This window comes from Castanea sativa, chromosome 7, assembly GCF_040712315.1.
Source record: "Castanea sativa cultivar Marrone di Chiusa Pesio chromosome 7, ASM4071231v1".
Classification (NCBI taxonomy): domain Eukaryota; kingdom Viridiplantae; phylum Streptophyta; class Magnoliopsida; order Fagales; family Fagaceae; genus Castanea; species Castanea sativa.
Window position 1 is genome coordinate 27,981,825 of NC_134019.1, and position 16,234 is coordinate 27,998,058.

The window sequence follows — 16,234 nt, forward strand, 5'->3', positions numbered from 1 at the left end:
AAACGGGTCAAGATTCCTCAACCCTAACACGACCCATTTATTAAACGGGTCAGTCGTGTCGACCTGTTTATCAGATTTTATCAAAATGAAAAATAAAAATTAATGAAAAAACAAACAAATAAATATTTTTAATATAAAATTCAGAACTAACGAATAACTGCATCACAAATAATCATTCAAAATTAAAGCATATCTCAATATCACAAATAATCAATCACAATATGTCAAAGAATATAAATCACAACAACTAATAAGTTCATATACCTAGAGTTTGAAGGGTATATTGGTAAAATATCATTTAATTAAACAGGTCAAACGGGTTCCATGTGTTCAACACTAACCCAACCCATTTATCAAACGGGTTTGCCGTGTCAACCCGAATATGACACGAATCCGTTAAGCCTTAACCCATAACCTGCTAATTTCGTGTCGTATCGTGTCGGGTTCGTGGATCGTGTCAAATTTTGCCACCCCTACTAAGAGAGTGTTTAGTAGAGTAGTTTGAGATGAGATTTTTGTAATTTTTTAAAATACGTGTGAGTGAAAAAGTACGTAAAAAGTGTGTAATATTATTTAAAATGTAAAAATATAAGTTTAGGATGAAAAACTCACAGCATCACCTGTGTGTCAATAATTTTAATATATATATTTTTGATTTAAATAAATTCCACCATCCAACTCCAACCAGGTCCCACAGCATCACCTGTCTGTGTTTTCACCTGTACCAGAAATGTAAAACTCGAAAAGAGAAGCACCAACAAACCCTAGTAAAACCAAGAAAAGAATCAGTACCATAAACACACATTAACAACGGGATTAAAAAGCCGGTAGCCCACGTGGCATCCAGATCAATCATTCCCCCACACAGCAAAAAAAAAAAAATATAACATGCAAAAATGGGACCCACACATGATCAACGGCTACAGATCTGTTTGGTAGCACAAATCATCCCATGTGGACCAATAATCCCGAACCTTCCTATACAGTGATTATAACAAACCCTTATACGCCTATTTATATTCTGTTCCATTTTCCCACTAAAAACACACACTCTCACACATAAACTAAAAAGCAAAAAAAAAGAATAAAGCAAAAACTCGCGCTCTCTCTCTCTCTCAGAGTCTTATTAGCACTGTGAGTATTGACAGTGCGCAGGATAAGCAGTGAGAGGGTGCGCACGATAAGAGAAATTACGATGGATCGGAGAGTAGCGTTTTTTGTAGGATTTGTCTGCATTGTGATCGCCGGCGTCAGAGGTCAATCTCCGGCGACTTCTCCCAGCTCTACTCCCAACACGCCTTCTCCACCGACTCAGTCTAGTCCTCCTTCAGGCGCACCACCTCCGACCACCACCACTGCTCCGCCTACTCCAGCCGCGACATCGCCACCTCCAGTTACTCAGTCTCCTCCACCGGCGGCTACTCCACCACCGGTGAGCGCTCCTCCTCCGGCAACTCCTCCACCAGTTAGCTCTCCACCTCCTGCATCGCCTCCTCCGGCTACTCCTCCACCAGCAACCCCACCACCAGCGACTCCACCTCCTGCAACCCCACCACCAGCATCTCCTCCTCCAGCAACTCCACCACCGGCAACTCCACCACCAGCAGTGCCTCCACCTGCACCACTCGCATCGCCACCTGCACCAGCACCAGCACCAAGCAAGAAGAAGGTCAAATCTCCAGCTCCGTCTCCGTTGGGGCTGAGTCCACCAGCTCCACCAACTGGTGCTCCAGCACCTAGCTTGCTCGGAACTGCCGCTCCTGGACCAGCTCAAAACGACGACGTAAGTCTCCTCCTACTTTTCTCTTTTTTTGCTTTACTAATAAATAAGACACATAAGAATGTGCACATGGAACATTGAACATGATCCGTCGCCGTTTAGCGCCGATCGATCGATCTGAGTGTTTAACGTTTCCAACTTTCAAGTATTACTAACCTGTTATACGATCTGGTTTAATTTTAGCCTCCAAATTGTTAATAAAGAGATTTAGATACATTAATAAAAAAAAAAAAAAATTTGTGATAGTAATTTTACATTTTTTTAAAAAAAAAAATTTAAACAGTTGATAATCAATGTTTTTTTTTAATATAATATAAGACGAGTGTTAATTTGGATTAATGAGTCCTTAAACGGTAGTTTATAGAGTTAGTTAGAGCAAGTTAATTTCAAAGGTAGGTTTTTTTGTTATTTCTGTTGCGGCGAGGTGATGTAATTAAGGATCTTTGTGTGTGTGTGTGTGTGTGTGAGTGTGACCTAGGTGGGTCGGTCACGTTTTCATGTGTCTCCGGGGTTCCAATTCTATTTTCTTGTCTGGAACTCACTCACGTGAGCTTGGGGGAGCCGTGTAGATCTGATTAGTAAGTACTACTATATATGTAGTCAGAGAAGCACGTGTTCGTTTTTTTAACTATTTATTGTTATTATTAAAAAAGATTTTCGGACACTACTATCTAGTCTACACCCTTTCCTAGCCTATTCTCCTTTCTTCAGTCGAGACGAGACGATTCACATGAATAGTAATTGATTGCACCGTACGAAGTAAACGTGACCTATTAAAAAACAGACAAGGAAAAGAAAAAAGAGATGGAGATGGAGATGGAGATGGAGTCGCAAAGTGTTATGGTTGGAAGGGAAGACCACAACACAAGTCCCAGAATTCTAAGTCTGCAAATTTAAAGATAAAGATAGGTGCCTATTCTCGTGCTGCTTCACACAGTTTTAGGTGCAGAGTATTTTAATGAATGAATTGGTAATTTAAAAGTGAACTTGCATGGTATAGCAATGGATCATGCTACAGATTGAGATTGGGGTAGTTTCCATGTGAAAATATTATATTAGATTTGTGAGATTGATATTTACTAATTTTTGGGACTTTGTTGTTTTATTATTATTGATTATATATAATAAAATATATACTATATATTACCATGTTTTAAAATAAAAAATTTCTCTTACAAATCAGGTCCTAATTTATATTAGAATAAAACAAAGCAGTAGCTAACAGGTACTGGCCCCAAAATAAAATTTTGTACTACTTTTAGTATAGACATTTCTTTTTCACTCATGTTCTTTTTGGGTGTATGTTTCTGTTTCACTGACTGTAATTACTTTTAGAGAGGAACTACATTAATTTCATGTCCAGACATATATGGTTGCTAAAGATATTTGGTTGATTGAGATTTTGGTAGTCATTTGAGTAATTAGACACATTTCACTTCAAATAGCAACTGAGAACCACAGGAGAAGGGGAAGGGGATGTTTCAAATTAATATACATACATACATACATACATATATTTTTTTTTTTTGGTTGCCCACAGTGTCTATTATTGTTTAACAAGCTTTGGTGCAACCTTATTTATTGCAGAGTGGGGTGGAGAAGATCTTTTCCATTCAGAAGATGGTTGGGAGCTTGGTCTTTGGATGGGCTCTCCTATGGTTGGTTCTTTAGAGCTGCGCTTTTTCCTTCATATTTCTGTGTTATCACTTTTGCCTCTATCTCTATATATTACTGCCCATCATTATAGCTCTACCTGATGATGGGACTTTCTTTCTACGTGTATTTGAGCTATATACATTCGGTTGAATTCTTTGGGAGATTTTTGGAGGGGAGTTTTATGTATTATTGACTATTAATGAGGGGAGTTGTTTTGTATTGGATTGTAGCTACCTCTTTCTTTCTCTGTTTATGCTAAATTTGATTGATTATTCATTATTCTCTCTTTTTATTCACTTCTGTTAATACATACTCTCAATCTCAGATAGCATATTAGTCTTGTTCCGTATTAAATACTTAATTTACAGCATAAATGAAGCCCTGCCCAAAAGCAAAAATACCGTTGCATGTTTGGTAAGGGGTGTCCATGTAACCTGTTTACCCGACCAAACCAAGAAACCCTCTCGGACTGACCTGCTCACCGCCCGATCTGACAACTCTGGCGGTCGGTGGCAGGTCTCAACCCTCCAAACCCGATTCCGGCGGGTCGAGTGGTGGGTTTTCTCCTCTAAAACCGCAGCCACCCGACCCGCCTGACCACCACTTCAGATGAACCCTGCTTTGTTCAGATCCGGCGACAATTCACTTAGATTCGGCGACGATTTTTCTCAGATCTACTTAGATCCGATGATTTTGGCTCAGATTCGGTAATATTTTTCAAAATATCGCTCAGATTGGTGACATTTAAGCTCGGATTGGCGACATTTAAGCTCAGATCGGTAACTTTGGCTTAGATCTGGGAATGTTTAGGCTTAGATCGGTGACGTTTAGCTCTCCTCCAATCAGATCCGACAACGTTCTCTTCTCCTCCGCTCGTCGTCGCCATTCATCCGTTTCAACCAAACCGACTGATCGTTTTTCAGACTCCAATCTGACTCAACCCATGGTGATCGGCGATCGGCGATCGATTGCGGGTCTGATTCTCTCCCACTTGAGCTAAGCGAGTTGAGTTCAGGTTGAGTCCAAAATCAACCCGGACCGACTCGTGGTCAGCCCTAGGTAAGAGTGCGAAACCAATTTGTTGAAATTAAAGGAAAATTGTATGATTTGGCCTATGTTATTGATGATTACAGTTTTGATATTATCAAGTTTCATGGGTTATTCTCAAAAAAAAAAAAAAAAAGTTTCATGGGTTGAGTAATACAACTAGGCCTACAAATATCAAGATTATGCCTTCTCAATTATGTGTACTTTTGGGTCCAAAAAAAAAATCATTCATATGAAACTGAAGAAGAGGAATTGTTTACAAGAGCAAAAGCAGAACATGTCCCTTTGCTTTGGAAAAGCGTGCAAGCCGAAGTAGCCGTACCATGGACTTTCGAGACTAAAAGCATCATATGGCCCATTGCATTGCAACAGAGAAGCGGACGTAACAAACCAAAAATGCATTCATTATATATATGAATTAGTGCAGGTCACACTATATCTGAACGTCTTTGAAACCAAAAGAGTATCTGAATATGTGGGTTTTTATTTTGAGAAACAATATGTGGTATTGTTGATATAATATATTCAGGATATCCAAAGAAGTGTGAACGTATGGTCCAATCGGACCCATATTATCGCAGACATTCTTTAATGGCTATCGGCACCTTTTTGCAGCGATAAAAATGGTCTTCTATTCCAATACAACCTGAGTTGTTACTTGTTTCAACATGAGCCATTCACATGTATACATCTTAAACTTTTCACGTGGTAGAGCCATAGAGGATACCTTAAATATCTTATCCATTTTAAATGGGTCTGGGCTATGACAAACTTTAGCCTACCATTGCCTCATCAACTTCGGTCTAAATTTCAGCAATTTCCGTAGCAGCAAGGAATCATGAAAACTAAAAAATTTCAGCTTACTTGAGGAAAGGTTACCCTTTAATTGGGCAAGGATAGAGCTCGGAAAACCAAGCATAACGACATGGTTATTTCAATAAAGTTCATGTTAACAAATACCTTTAGGCAATTGTTAATAAACCTTAATAAGAAAGTTTTAATACTATTTTTATGAAAAATATAAAAAAATTGTCTAACAATATTTATTGTTTTACCCTTCTCCCAATAAAATATTTATAAAATTAACTCCTAAATCAATGCCTTTAGGGAATTGGTTAATGTAAGGACACAATGTGAGTCTGAACCTACAGTCAGAAGGGAATGGGCCTGAAAGGCCTTTTACAATAAAATTTATAGAAAGTGGGCTTAAAATCTAGGTTTTAATGATGTTAGATAACAACAATGATGGGCTTTGATCACAAAGATATACACAAGGAACTGTTTATATAAAAGAATCTTCTCCTCAGATACAAGCCGATGATGTTTTATATTACTTCTTCCTAATACGGTTACAATTATGGATAATGAGGTCTACAATGTTTTTTCTCCCTTTCTTCCGATCTCCTTTCCTCAAGATCCCTTCTCCATTTAATATCCCCTCCTTCTCCTCTTCTTCCTGCTCCACATCAGAGTTAGATTGCTGGTTTAGATACTTGTCCCATCCACCTCCCCTGAAATCTTTAGAGACAGGAGACAAGAGCCAGGTTAAACTTTGATACTCAGGTCTCACTTCCCCATTAATGTGGCTAGAATCAGTTGCAGAGCATTCAATGTGGAGGCGGTAGTAACAGCTTTATCTTAGATATTCCACCGCCCTTCTTTTTATCTTCCATATTTACCATGCTTACCCTTACCTATAGGATTTTCTAGAACATAGCTTGTGAATGTTAACCAGTCCTTCTCCTACCTCGGCTATGTATAGCCGAGGACATAATCTTCCTCGGACTCTCTTCTTGGACATATTTGCTCAGACATCATCTCTTTTTTATTTAGTAGTGCTTTAGGAGTTAACATTCATATATCCTCGGGCCATTCAGTGTCCTCGGATTGGGCTTTTAGCCCAAAGAATACTTTTGGGTCACCCCACACATATTCCCGAGCCTAATGACCCTACAGTTAACATTTCCCATTCAATAATTTAACCATCTTATTTTCGGAAGAGAGTTTCAATACTAACCAAAAGAGGAAAAAAAAACGGTTTTCCACAAGTGAAAGGTAATAAATACAAAAGGTTATTAACACCTCTCTTTTTTTGGGCTAAAAGGGAGCTATTATTTATTCAAATATGAAATATGTACCTAATGTTAATCAATTATATGTGGGTTTGGGATATCTAAATTTATACAACTTGTAATATCTATCTATCTATCTATATATTCCCTCCATAAATTGTGCTATCAATAAGTGGAAGGTCCTATTTAGACGATTTATTATTTTTGTTATAGTTGCATTCACATAGGGTTATGGGATTCACCCCATGTGATAGGGATATTGCATACAATGGTTACGCATAATACCACCGTGTTTTTTGGATTTTATTTGATAAGAAATGGTTAGAGGTTGGAAAATTGGACTTTTTCAAGCATCTAATTGTGCTTCTTATAAAGAGTAATGTTGAATATTGTCAACCTAACTTCTCCTTACAAGGCTCTCTCTCTCTCTCTCTCTCTCTCTCTCTCTCATAATTTTTGAATTCTAAAAGTTGGATCCCCTTTTTATGATGGTTTGTTCTTGATTTTGTGGTGGGCCATTTTGTGATTTTGGGCTGGACTGCCTCCTGCTATACTGGGCCCAAGTGTTCTAGATAAGAGAATTGGGACCAGCCCAACTGCAACTCACTTTGATCTGGCTTGTGCATAAATTATGCCTCCGTTTGCCAAAACTTTTGTCACATGCCCATGGCAGGCGAAGTTGCCGCAAAAAAAAGTTATGGCGGAATGGGTGCAACAAAATAATGACAAGCGAGATACACTATTGTTAGGCAAACTAAGTAAGCAATCTTTCATTAAAGTAAAAGAAAAGAACAAGTTTTAAGTGTAATAATAAAGGCTTGAGGAGAAACGATAGCAGTAATCAGTAAAGTCAAAGAAGAAGATGATTACTTTGCAACATTTAGTTTTGTCACGGGGCTATGGCCAAGGAGGGAATCATTTCCTCAATGTAGGTAACCTCACAGGAGGATCCTGTAGCGGAAATTACATACTTTAAGGGAGCGGACCTGAATGGCTTGTACCCAAACAGATTCTTTTTCTTTAGCAGAGGTTAGGCTTTAAGAGGGAGAGAAGGAAAAAACCTATTGGTGCATGTCTGCCATTCTACTCTCTCTCTTTCTCTCTCTCTCTCTCTTTTCTAACTCTTTGTTTCTTTTTCCCTGTTTTACTATTTCAATTTTTTCTTTTGTTTTCTTTCTTTTCTTTAGTGTTTTCTTGTGCGATGTGATGGTGATCACTCTTGTGGTGATTGTCACTATTGCCTCTTTCCTCCGTGCACGGCAAAGACCCTTTATATACTGCTTGCCGCGACTGTTTTTTACCATTTTACTCCTTAATAACCTTTGTCTGGTTTGGGAGTCCTTGCCGACCACTACTGGTTTGTCAACGCCCTAGCCACCACCACTTACTTGTGATGGCTATGTCACTCTCCATTAACAGACAAAGAAGGCTATTTTGTTTGTTTGCTCACCGTGGCATTCTCATTTGCCACGGTATGGGTGTTCTCTCTTTCTATCCCTCGTGGCATGCACCTAATGGTTCCAGCTCATCCTCCCTCTTTTGAGTGATACGTCAACCCAGCAGGACATTTCTCTTAAAAGAGATTTAGCGGGAACTCCAGAATAGGCTTCCCCTTCTCCCTACCGCCAAACCATACCCTCTCTTACCTCTGACCCATGACCCACCACTCTTGTATTAGTTAGATATAGGCTAGTAGTGCTTGGGTCTTACGCGTGCTCCACTTCCTGTGTACATCCAAAGACCTTTTCGCTGCTCATGCATTTGCCGTGGTCTGGGGCTCGCCTGTGCACTCTATCACCCATCCTTGACCTCTTGTGGCGTGAACTGCCTGTTGGTCTTTCATTCTTTATAGGCCTGCTTCTTTTCAGGGGCTGGGCTTTGCTTGAATTTTTCTTCCTTTTAGTCCATTCCTTGCTCCACCCGTAGTCTTGTTGCCATTCCTACCATACCACTCTACTATTCTTGCCACGTGTTATTTGACCCGTGTTCACTAGGCCTTTTTGGGTCTGCTTCTCATCCTTCTTTTAATGACTCTGTATGGTCATCCATTTTGCTTTTGGGCTTTTTCTCAGTCCATTTGCTTGTGGGCTCTTTTGTCCCATTTTTTTTTCTTTGGGCGTCCTTAGCTCATTTGCTTTCCGTGGGCATCCTTGGTCCATTTCCAGATTCTAAACTCCCATGGGCACTTTGCTAACTCTTTTGGGTTTCCTTGTCCCAATTGATTTATCATTCATCCTAGGGGCTCATAGGCTTTTCCATCAACCTCTTTCTTTCTTACTTCATTACTTCAGGCCTACTATGGCCCATTCTTGTTTTTCTTCATTATATAATGCCCATGGGTTTACTACTTCCTCCTTTGGGTTCCTCTGGACCCATTTGCTTTTTCCAAGACCCATTTATTTATTTTATGAGCCTATGATCCATTATTCCTACCATTAATAGTTCTTTCCTATCAACCCACCATCTCTCTTTTTTGCCTATATTGTTGGGTTTCTTCCTACTGCTGGACTTTTCAAAAAATGAGCGTCAACAATTTTATAGAGGTAGATGAATTAAGATAATCAAATTTTCCTCTAGTTTCTCTATTTAAGAGTTTTTGAACTCATGTTTATCCTCTTAGACATATGAAAATAAAGCTAAAACCAAAATAAGATACCAAAACTTAAATCTGGAGATTTTGAGTATATGTGCCGTTTGGCACTATAAAGTGCCAAAATGGCCCCTTGTTGAGGTTTTGATCAAATGCTAAATGACACTTTGACCGAGGCCCAAATTTGGCTCCAATTTTGAATGTTGCACTATTATAGCTCAATTATGTGATATGTTTTTGAAAATAATTACAATTTTTAAACCATGTTATCACCCAAAAAAACCATTTGAGATATCTAAAATTTTCAAACAACTAATCATCTTTTTTTTATAAGATAATTGATTCGAATTTCAAAAATAATAATTATTTACAGGATTTATCTCATACATTTTACTTCATCCTTGTATTAAAATTAAACCAATGAGATTTGACATCTAATTAAATTTTATTTTAAAAATATCATAATTAATTGATCATAATCAAATGGATTCTAACATAATTAACAAGTAGGCATCTTAATCGTTAAAGCTTGATATAACTTGATCTTTTAATTTGGTGGTCCAATCTTCATAATCAATAGGTCATTTGATCATTATGAGCTTTGGTGTATCTTGGAATTATGTTCTTGCTTAGCTAAAAATTCAAAATGATGTTTTGATCATTTCATGGTTAAAATTATGTGTTTTACTCTTTAAGACCACTTATATCTACACTCTCCATTAGAATTTTGTGACATCATTTATATAAATAAATTAGAATAATCAGTTACATATACAAACACAATATAATGCATTGTGACTATCAAATTTCATACTATGAAAGAAATAAAACAAGTAATGAAGTTTATATTTTGTAGAACTTTCCCATGCATCTAGTTTGTTATAGTTTCCATTTTGAAAGTTCAAATAGCGTATAAAATACCAATGAACGTTTAGACCCCCAATTTCAAATTAACCAATACAAGCTTATATTCAAACAATAGATGTGCGGAATGATAAGTACAAGCAATACCCAAATAAATAATCAACTCTAAACCATAATTAATCACAACACAACAACAATTAAAAGGTAAGAGTAAGGGTTAGAGAGATGCAAATACAAAGATAACACCGGCACATGTTATTGAAGAGGAAACCGAAAAATTCGACGAAAAATCTTTCCGCCGCCCTCCAAGCGGTAAAATGATCTACTAAAGAATAAAGTTAGGATACATGAATAGTAATAGACCCTCCAAACCTAATCTACCTGATGCACCTAAATCCTCCAAGCTTCTTGCTCCAATAGGGTTACGCCAAATTTTATCTTCTCTAGCTTACCGGATCCCGCAATAAACCCATATTGCATCCGCCATCCTTGGCATCTTCCAATACTTCCCAAAGCTCCAAAAACACTCTCAACACTCTAAATGGGTGTGGGTAGTGTTTGGGTACAAATCTCCTCTCAATGGGTATAACAATAGGAGAGGGAATGAGACAAGACTACAAAGATTTCTCTCTAAGAATGAGTAGCTCTCTCCAATAGAGTGAGTGTGTTGTAGAAACCTCTCTTAGGGTTTTTCTCTCAATAGGTTCCTTTTTTAGCACTTTACATTTCATGGATATAAGGGTATTTTTAGTAGGGTATGAGATAGAATGTGAAAAGTCAGTTTTCAGCAAAACAGGGCATTCTGGTGACTCGACCTCGCAACTGGAACAAGTCACAAGTTAACTACTAGGCCAGACTGTACTTTTTGTCCTGTAGTGCTCCAGCTGTCGTGGCCCTTTAGCTTCCTGCATGCCAGTCGTGAGTCAGTCACGAGATCCAATCGCGAGACTCCTCTTGAATGCGCACAACTTGAGTTTCTTCACACTCTCTCACACACAACCCTTACATTATTCCCACCTAAATACAAGGCTTCTACATACTGAATTACAAGCAAATTTAGCACGGAATAAAGCCAACATATGATTGAATAAATTCAACCTTACACGTTCAATAACAATTGCAAATATATTTTTGTTTCTCTTTATAATAATAATGGGACTTGTTAAGTAACACGTACAATTTACAATTGACTGTTTTTCTCTTTATATGCTTACATTACAAAGAAACTTATTGATATCTTAACTTTGATGCTAAAAAATAATCGTCATAGAACAAACAGCAAGGGAAAGAGCCGAGGTAAATTGCACATGAACCCATTATTTATTTTGCTTTTACTCTAATTCTCGTAATAGAATGTAATTGTTCAAAGAAAAAAGAAGAAGAACATAGATGGCTAACAAAGCAAGGAGAAGAAACAAAACTTATAAATCCACGGTCATTCTTGTAATGAAGCTCAGCGGTCCATAAAAGATAAAAATGTGAATATATAGTCATGGGCTTGTCTGTTGGTTACTTTCAAGTTAGCAGGCTCAAAGGCTTACAAATTATGAGCCCAAATACCATTATCCAGTAGACCTCTACAGGCCCAGGCCTTGCAAAAAACCATCAGAATAAAATTGGACAATGACCCGGAAAAGTTCAAAGTACTTTTCAAAATCTGATCCTGCTTAAGATTTGTGAATGGCATATTGACATAGTGGTCCTTATAATGGTCATGTTGGTAGATTTTTAATATTAATATGAATGAATTAATGAGTTATTTTTAATCATAAGTGGGCCAATTGAACGAGAAGAATTGAGAGAATTATGGGTAAACGAGGCTTTATTGAAGAGTTTAGAATTTGCTAAAAAAATTGATTCTCACATAAGAGACTCCTTATTAATTTATTGTTATTACTTTTATATATATATATATATATAAGAGAAAATCTAATTAGAATCCTCAAATAATGTCTTTAATTTCTTCTTAATTTTATTGTCAAATGAGTTATTTGGCACAAAATATGAGTTAAATTTTTTCAATATATAATTTTAATGCATGAATTTACAACATTGTGAGAACCAAGTGATCCAACACATTAAAACTTAAAGAAAAAAAATATAAAAACAAGGGCGGCTTTACACACAGCCCAAGAAATGAACCCCTTGACTTGCTAAAAAAAAAATATTATATATATAAAAATTTGAATGCTTGAACTCTAATTTTTTTTTTAAACCCAGCTGAAATTAACTTTTATAATCATTTTAGTGCTATTTCTATAATATTTTCACAATAAAAATTAAGTGGTAAGTTATAATCAGTTTTTATCTGGACAACTAACATAACTTTTTTACTTACCATTAACAACTTGCCACCTAGATTTGTTGCGAAATTTTTGTGAAAGTGTTGTATCAATAGCATTATTTTTAAAATATTTAATTTTATAAGAAAATAAAGTTTCAAATTTTTGCTCATTTGTTACAAAAAATAATAATAACCTTCTTTCTTAGACTTTGTCTTACTTTGGCATTGATGGCCGAATGAAGTTGTTTTCTCTGCACTTTTCTTCTTCCTAAGCAAAACATTACACCAGCAATACAACCAACAAATCTATATTTACATCTATGTCTTATTAAATGTATGATTAGTTATTTGAAAATAATGTATGATTAGATATTTAATTCTATTTTTTTATGCATTCAATAGTTGCTGTCTTACCTATCTTTAAACTATTAATAATTTTGTTATTATATTTGAAAATATAGTGAAACAACCAACAAATCTATATCTACATCTATGTTTTATTTAAATATATTATTAGTTATTTAATTCTATTTGTTTGTGCATCCAACTGTTATTGTCTTACTGATCTTTAAATTATTAATAATTTTTTTAGAATATTATAAAAAATAGTAATGCAACCAATAGATCTATATCTACATCTGTGTTTTATTAAATGTGTGATTAGTTATTTAATTCTATTTTGTGTATGCATTCAATAGTTGTTGTCTTACCAATCTTTAAAGTTTAAATTATTTATAATTTTTCTAGACTATTGTAAAATATAGTTGTATTGTATACTATATTGTATGAAGGTGTATACAACGAAAAACAAAATTAGTCATTTTATTTTTTACTTCCCTACCCACGACGAATTCCTAACTCCGCCAATGCTAACCCCCTAGAAATTTGTGGTCATCTATAGAAGTTTGTGGTCTCAATAGAGTTCTATTCTTTATGAATGAAGCCTGCGTGAGCAAGGGTGTTTTTGAAATCAATTTAATAATTCTCTAAACAACTTTTTTTACCTTTTATTATGCTTTTTTTTTTTTTTTTTGTATAATTTTAGAACGTGCTTATATGTAATAGCGTATTGTATCTTGAATACTTTGCTTAATTTTGGACCATGCTTATATGCAATTTTAAATCAAAAGTTTGTTCTCATAATATTGGAGTTTGTGGGTTAGTCATCTAACACTAGAATGTTGAAAGAAATAAATTGAATATCCAAAACAATTAGATAATATTGAACTTAATTTCCAGGAACAAATACCTATGACATCAACCTCAATTAAGTGTAGTCATTTTTATATGTTTCATATTTTCCTTTTAATGTCATTCATCTTTGTTTACAAATTCTATCAATTGTGTTTTGTCACTTAGTGGAATTATTGGTATGATTTAATTTTTTAAAATAGAGTTCTCTAAATTAAAATATTATTTATTAAAACTTATTAATTAAATATGTATTATAGATCAATATTTTTATTGAACTTTCCTATGTATTTTACAAAGTGTTCATTTTAATTTTCTTAATTTTGATATTAAATAAGTCATTCACTCATCTAAATAAATCATCTTATCATCACTATTATTGAATATTTCTGTGCGTAAGTACACGTTACAACGTAGTTAGTATATATATTGGGTGATGTAGGAAAAATGGGCGCAGCCCAGGCAGCCAAGCTGCATGGAAGAAGATGAAGATTTGGAGGTGTAACCCAAGAATCACAATGCTACTCAAACAGATTCAAATTGGGACTAGATAGTCATATGTAGAAGGTAAAACCCTAACTGTGAATGATGTATTTCGTTATAAAAAAAAATGCATTAAGCACAAACCTTACTAGATAGGGGGTACTTCAGTGCTTTCGGCTAGCGCCCCGGGACAGGAGTGGGGGATGGCCCTACGCGCAGGCAACAGCAGCACCGGCTCTACGAAGTCAGAATTGAAAACAAAAACAAAAACAAACAGTTCTACCCTAATGTTTTTGTCATCCTAATACTTTGTCTTAGCAACACTCGACTCTTCAACGAAAAAAGTAATTATCAAGATTTCAGAACCACTTTATTCACTTGAAAATATCTACACAGTGAAGCACTTGAAAATATATACACCAGAAATTGCATTTGCTCTTGGGATCAAGTCTAAAATCTCTAAGATATATGAGTACGAAAGACAAGTTATATCATACTTTAGAAACAACTCAAAATAATGGATAAATTCACCATAACAAGGAAGGCAACAAATAACGAAATTTCCAAATAGTGCAATGTTCTATATTATTATGAAACATTATTCTAAATGTATCTCTAATTAGACTTTAGAACACATATGCTTTAAATAAATTATGACCAAACCTGGTTGTCTGTATTCAAATAAAAACAAATTGACATGATTTACTTTTTTTTATCATCAAATAGCCTTATAGCCATAATAGGAAAATACAGGAGCAAATAAAAAGTTACAACACCATGCCTTGATGGACCACAATTTCAATGTATCATAATTTTTTTAAGGTTCTGCATTGATCATTAATTCTCTGACCCATTCTTTACTGTTCCAATCTTCAACATCCATACCTTAATGCTATGTTTGGAAGTTTGGAGGGAGGGAGAGTAGAGGGGAGTAAAGGAAGAGAGAGTAGTGGGGAGGAGAGTAGAGGGGAATAATTATTTTCCACCTTGTTTAGATATTTTTAACTTACTCTCCCTCTCTCTACTCTACTCCCATCTACTCCCCATCCATCCAAACAAGCTATAAATTTAGGCAAATTATGAAATATCAACAATAAAATGCAAAGCTATTGCAAAACATAATGTAGTCGTAAATGTTTTGAAACCAAAAATAGAAATGAAGGGTGCCATCAATTTGTTTGGGAAACCTACGAAACGATCAGTCTAATCCTTAGCCGAAAGATGGACACTACAATGTATAGTAATTCAAGAAACATTCTTGCCACTGTGCACTCTTGGTGCGATGGTTATTTCACAAGTATTAAGTGTTTGTGAGGTGTGGGGATAAAGGCTGGGGTTAATATCTCCAGGAAGGAGCTTCACACACATATATACTTAGATTATGTTAAAGTAGAATTTCTATCTTGTATAAAATAAAAAATAAAAATAAAAATAAAAACAACGCTCTTATCAGATTTTATATTTTTAACCGAAGTGCTATAAGAAAAGACAATCGACTTTTTTTTTTTTTTTTTTAAACCTTGATTATACTCTAAGTGTAACATAATGAGTTTGATGATTTTGCCCCCTTCCCTCCAATGAGTTTGTTCTCAAATTTAGTCCAATAAAAAGATTCTTTCTAAATATTTTTCTTTTTATAGTTTTTATGTCTATTTAGGATTTACCCTAAAACAAAATTTTAATATAGCAATAATGTAGCCACTAAGGCTGCCAAGAGCCTTATAATTTAACTAGCATTTCCTTGTGTTTTTAACAAAGATAAATAGAGTTTAAATCCTCCAATCTCCAACTATAGAATTGTAAAAAAAATGTAGCCACTAAAGATTTTTTGTTGTGGATGTAGATTGTCAAATTGATGCACACAATTAATTCATTTTATGAAATTCGTCAACTCCCTCACATGCTTTATCACAACATTGTCCTCTAATAATATTTCTTAGGCCACTAATGCAATCGTTTTTGGCCATAACAATCACTCTTTGATCACTAGTGCAACCGTTCTTAGGCCCTTGTAGCTGTCTTCAGGAATATATCAATTGTTGTTGTCCGCTACCATCTCCATCATTTTGCACGAATCAATCCACAATGTGCCTAACCCATTCTACAACATCCGAACCAATTTCTCATTGTCAATTTTTAAGGCAACTTCACAAGCTTATATTTCAAATTCAAGGCATCACCAAGCTTCTACATTGAGGTTGAGGGAATGTTAATGTATCATTTATATCACATTCAGCACACATCGACATCATTGATTGACTAGGATT

The 16,234-nt window shown here is 35.5% G+C and overlaps 1 protein-coding gene across 1 annotated transcript; it reads left to right on the plus strand.

The window, feature by feature from the left end:
- Positions 1–1,023: 1,023 nt before the first annotated feature.
- LOC142642984 (uncharacterized) lies at positions 1,024–3,715 on the plus strand. Its single transcript, XM_075817456.1, has 2 exons — positions 1,024–1,783; positions 3,368–3,715. The coding sequence occupies exons 1-2, from the start codon at positions 1,196–1,198 to the stop codon at positions 3,449–3,451; spliced, it is 672 nt and encodes a 223-aa protein (XP_075673571.1). The 5' UTR covers positions 1,024–1,195; the 3' UTR covers positions 3,452–3,715.
- The last annotated feature ends 12,519 nt before the right edge of the window (positions 3,716–16,234 follow it).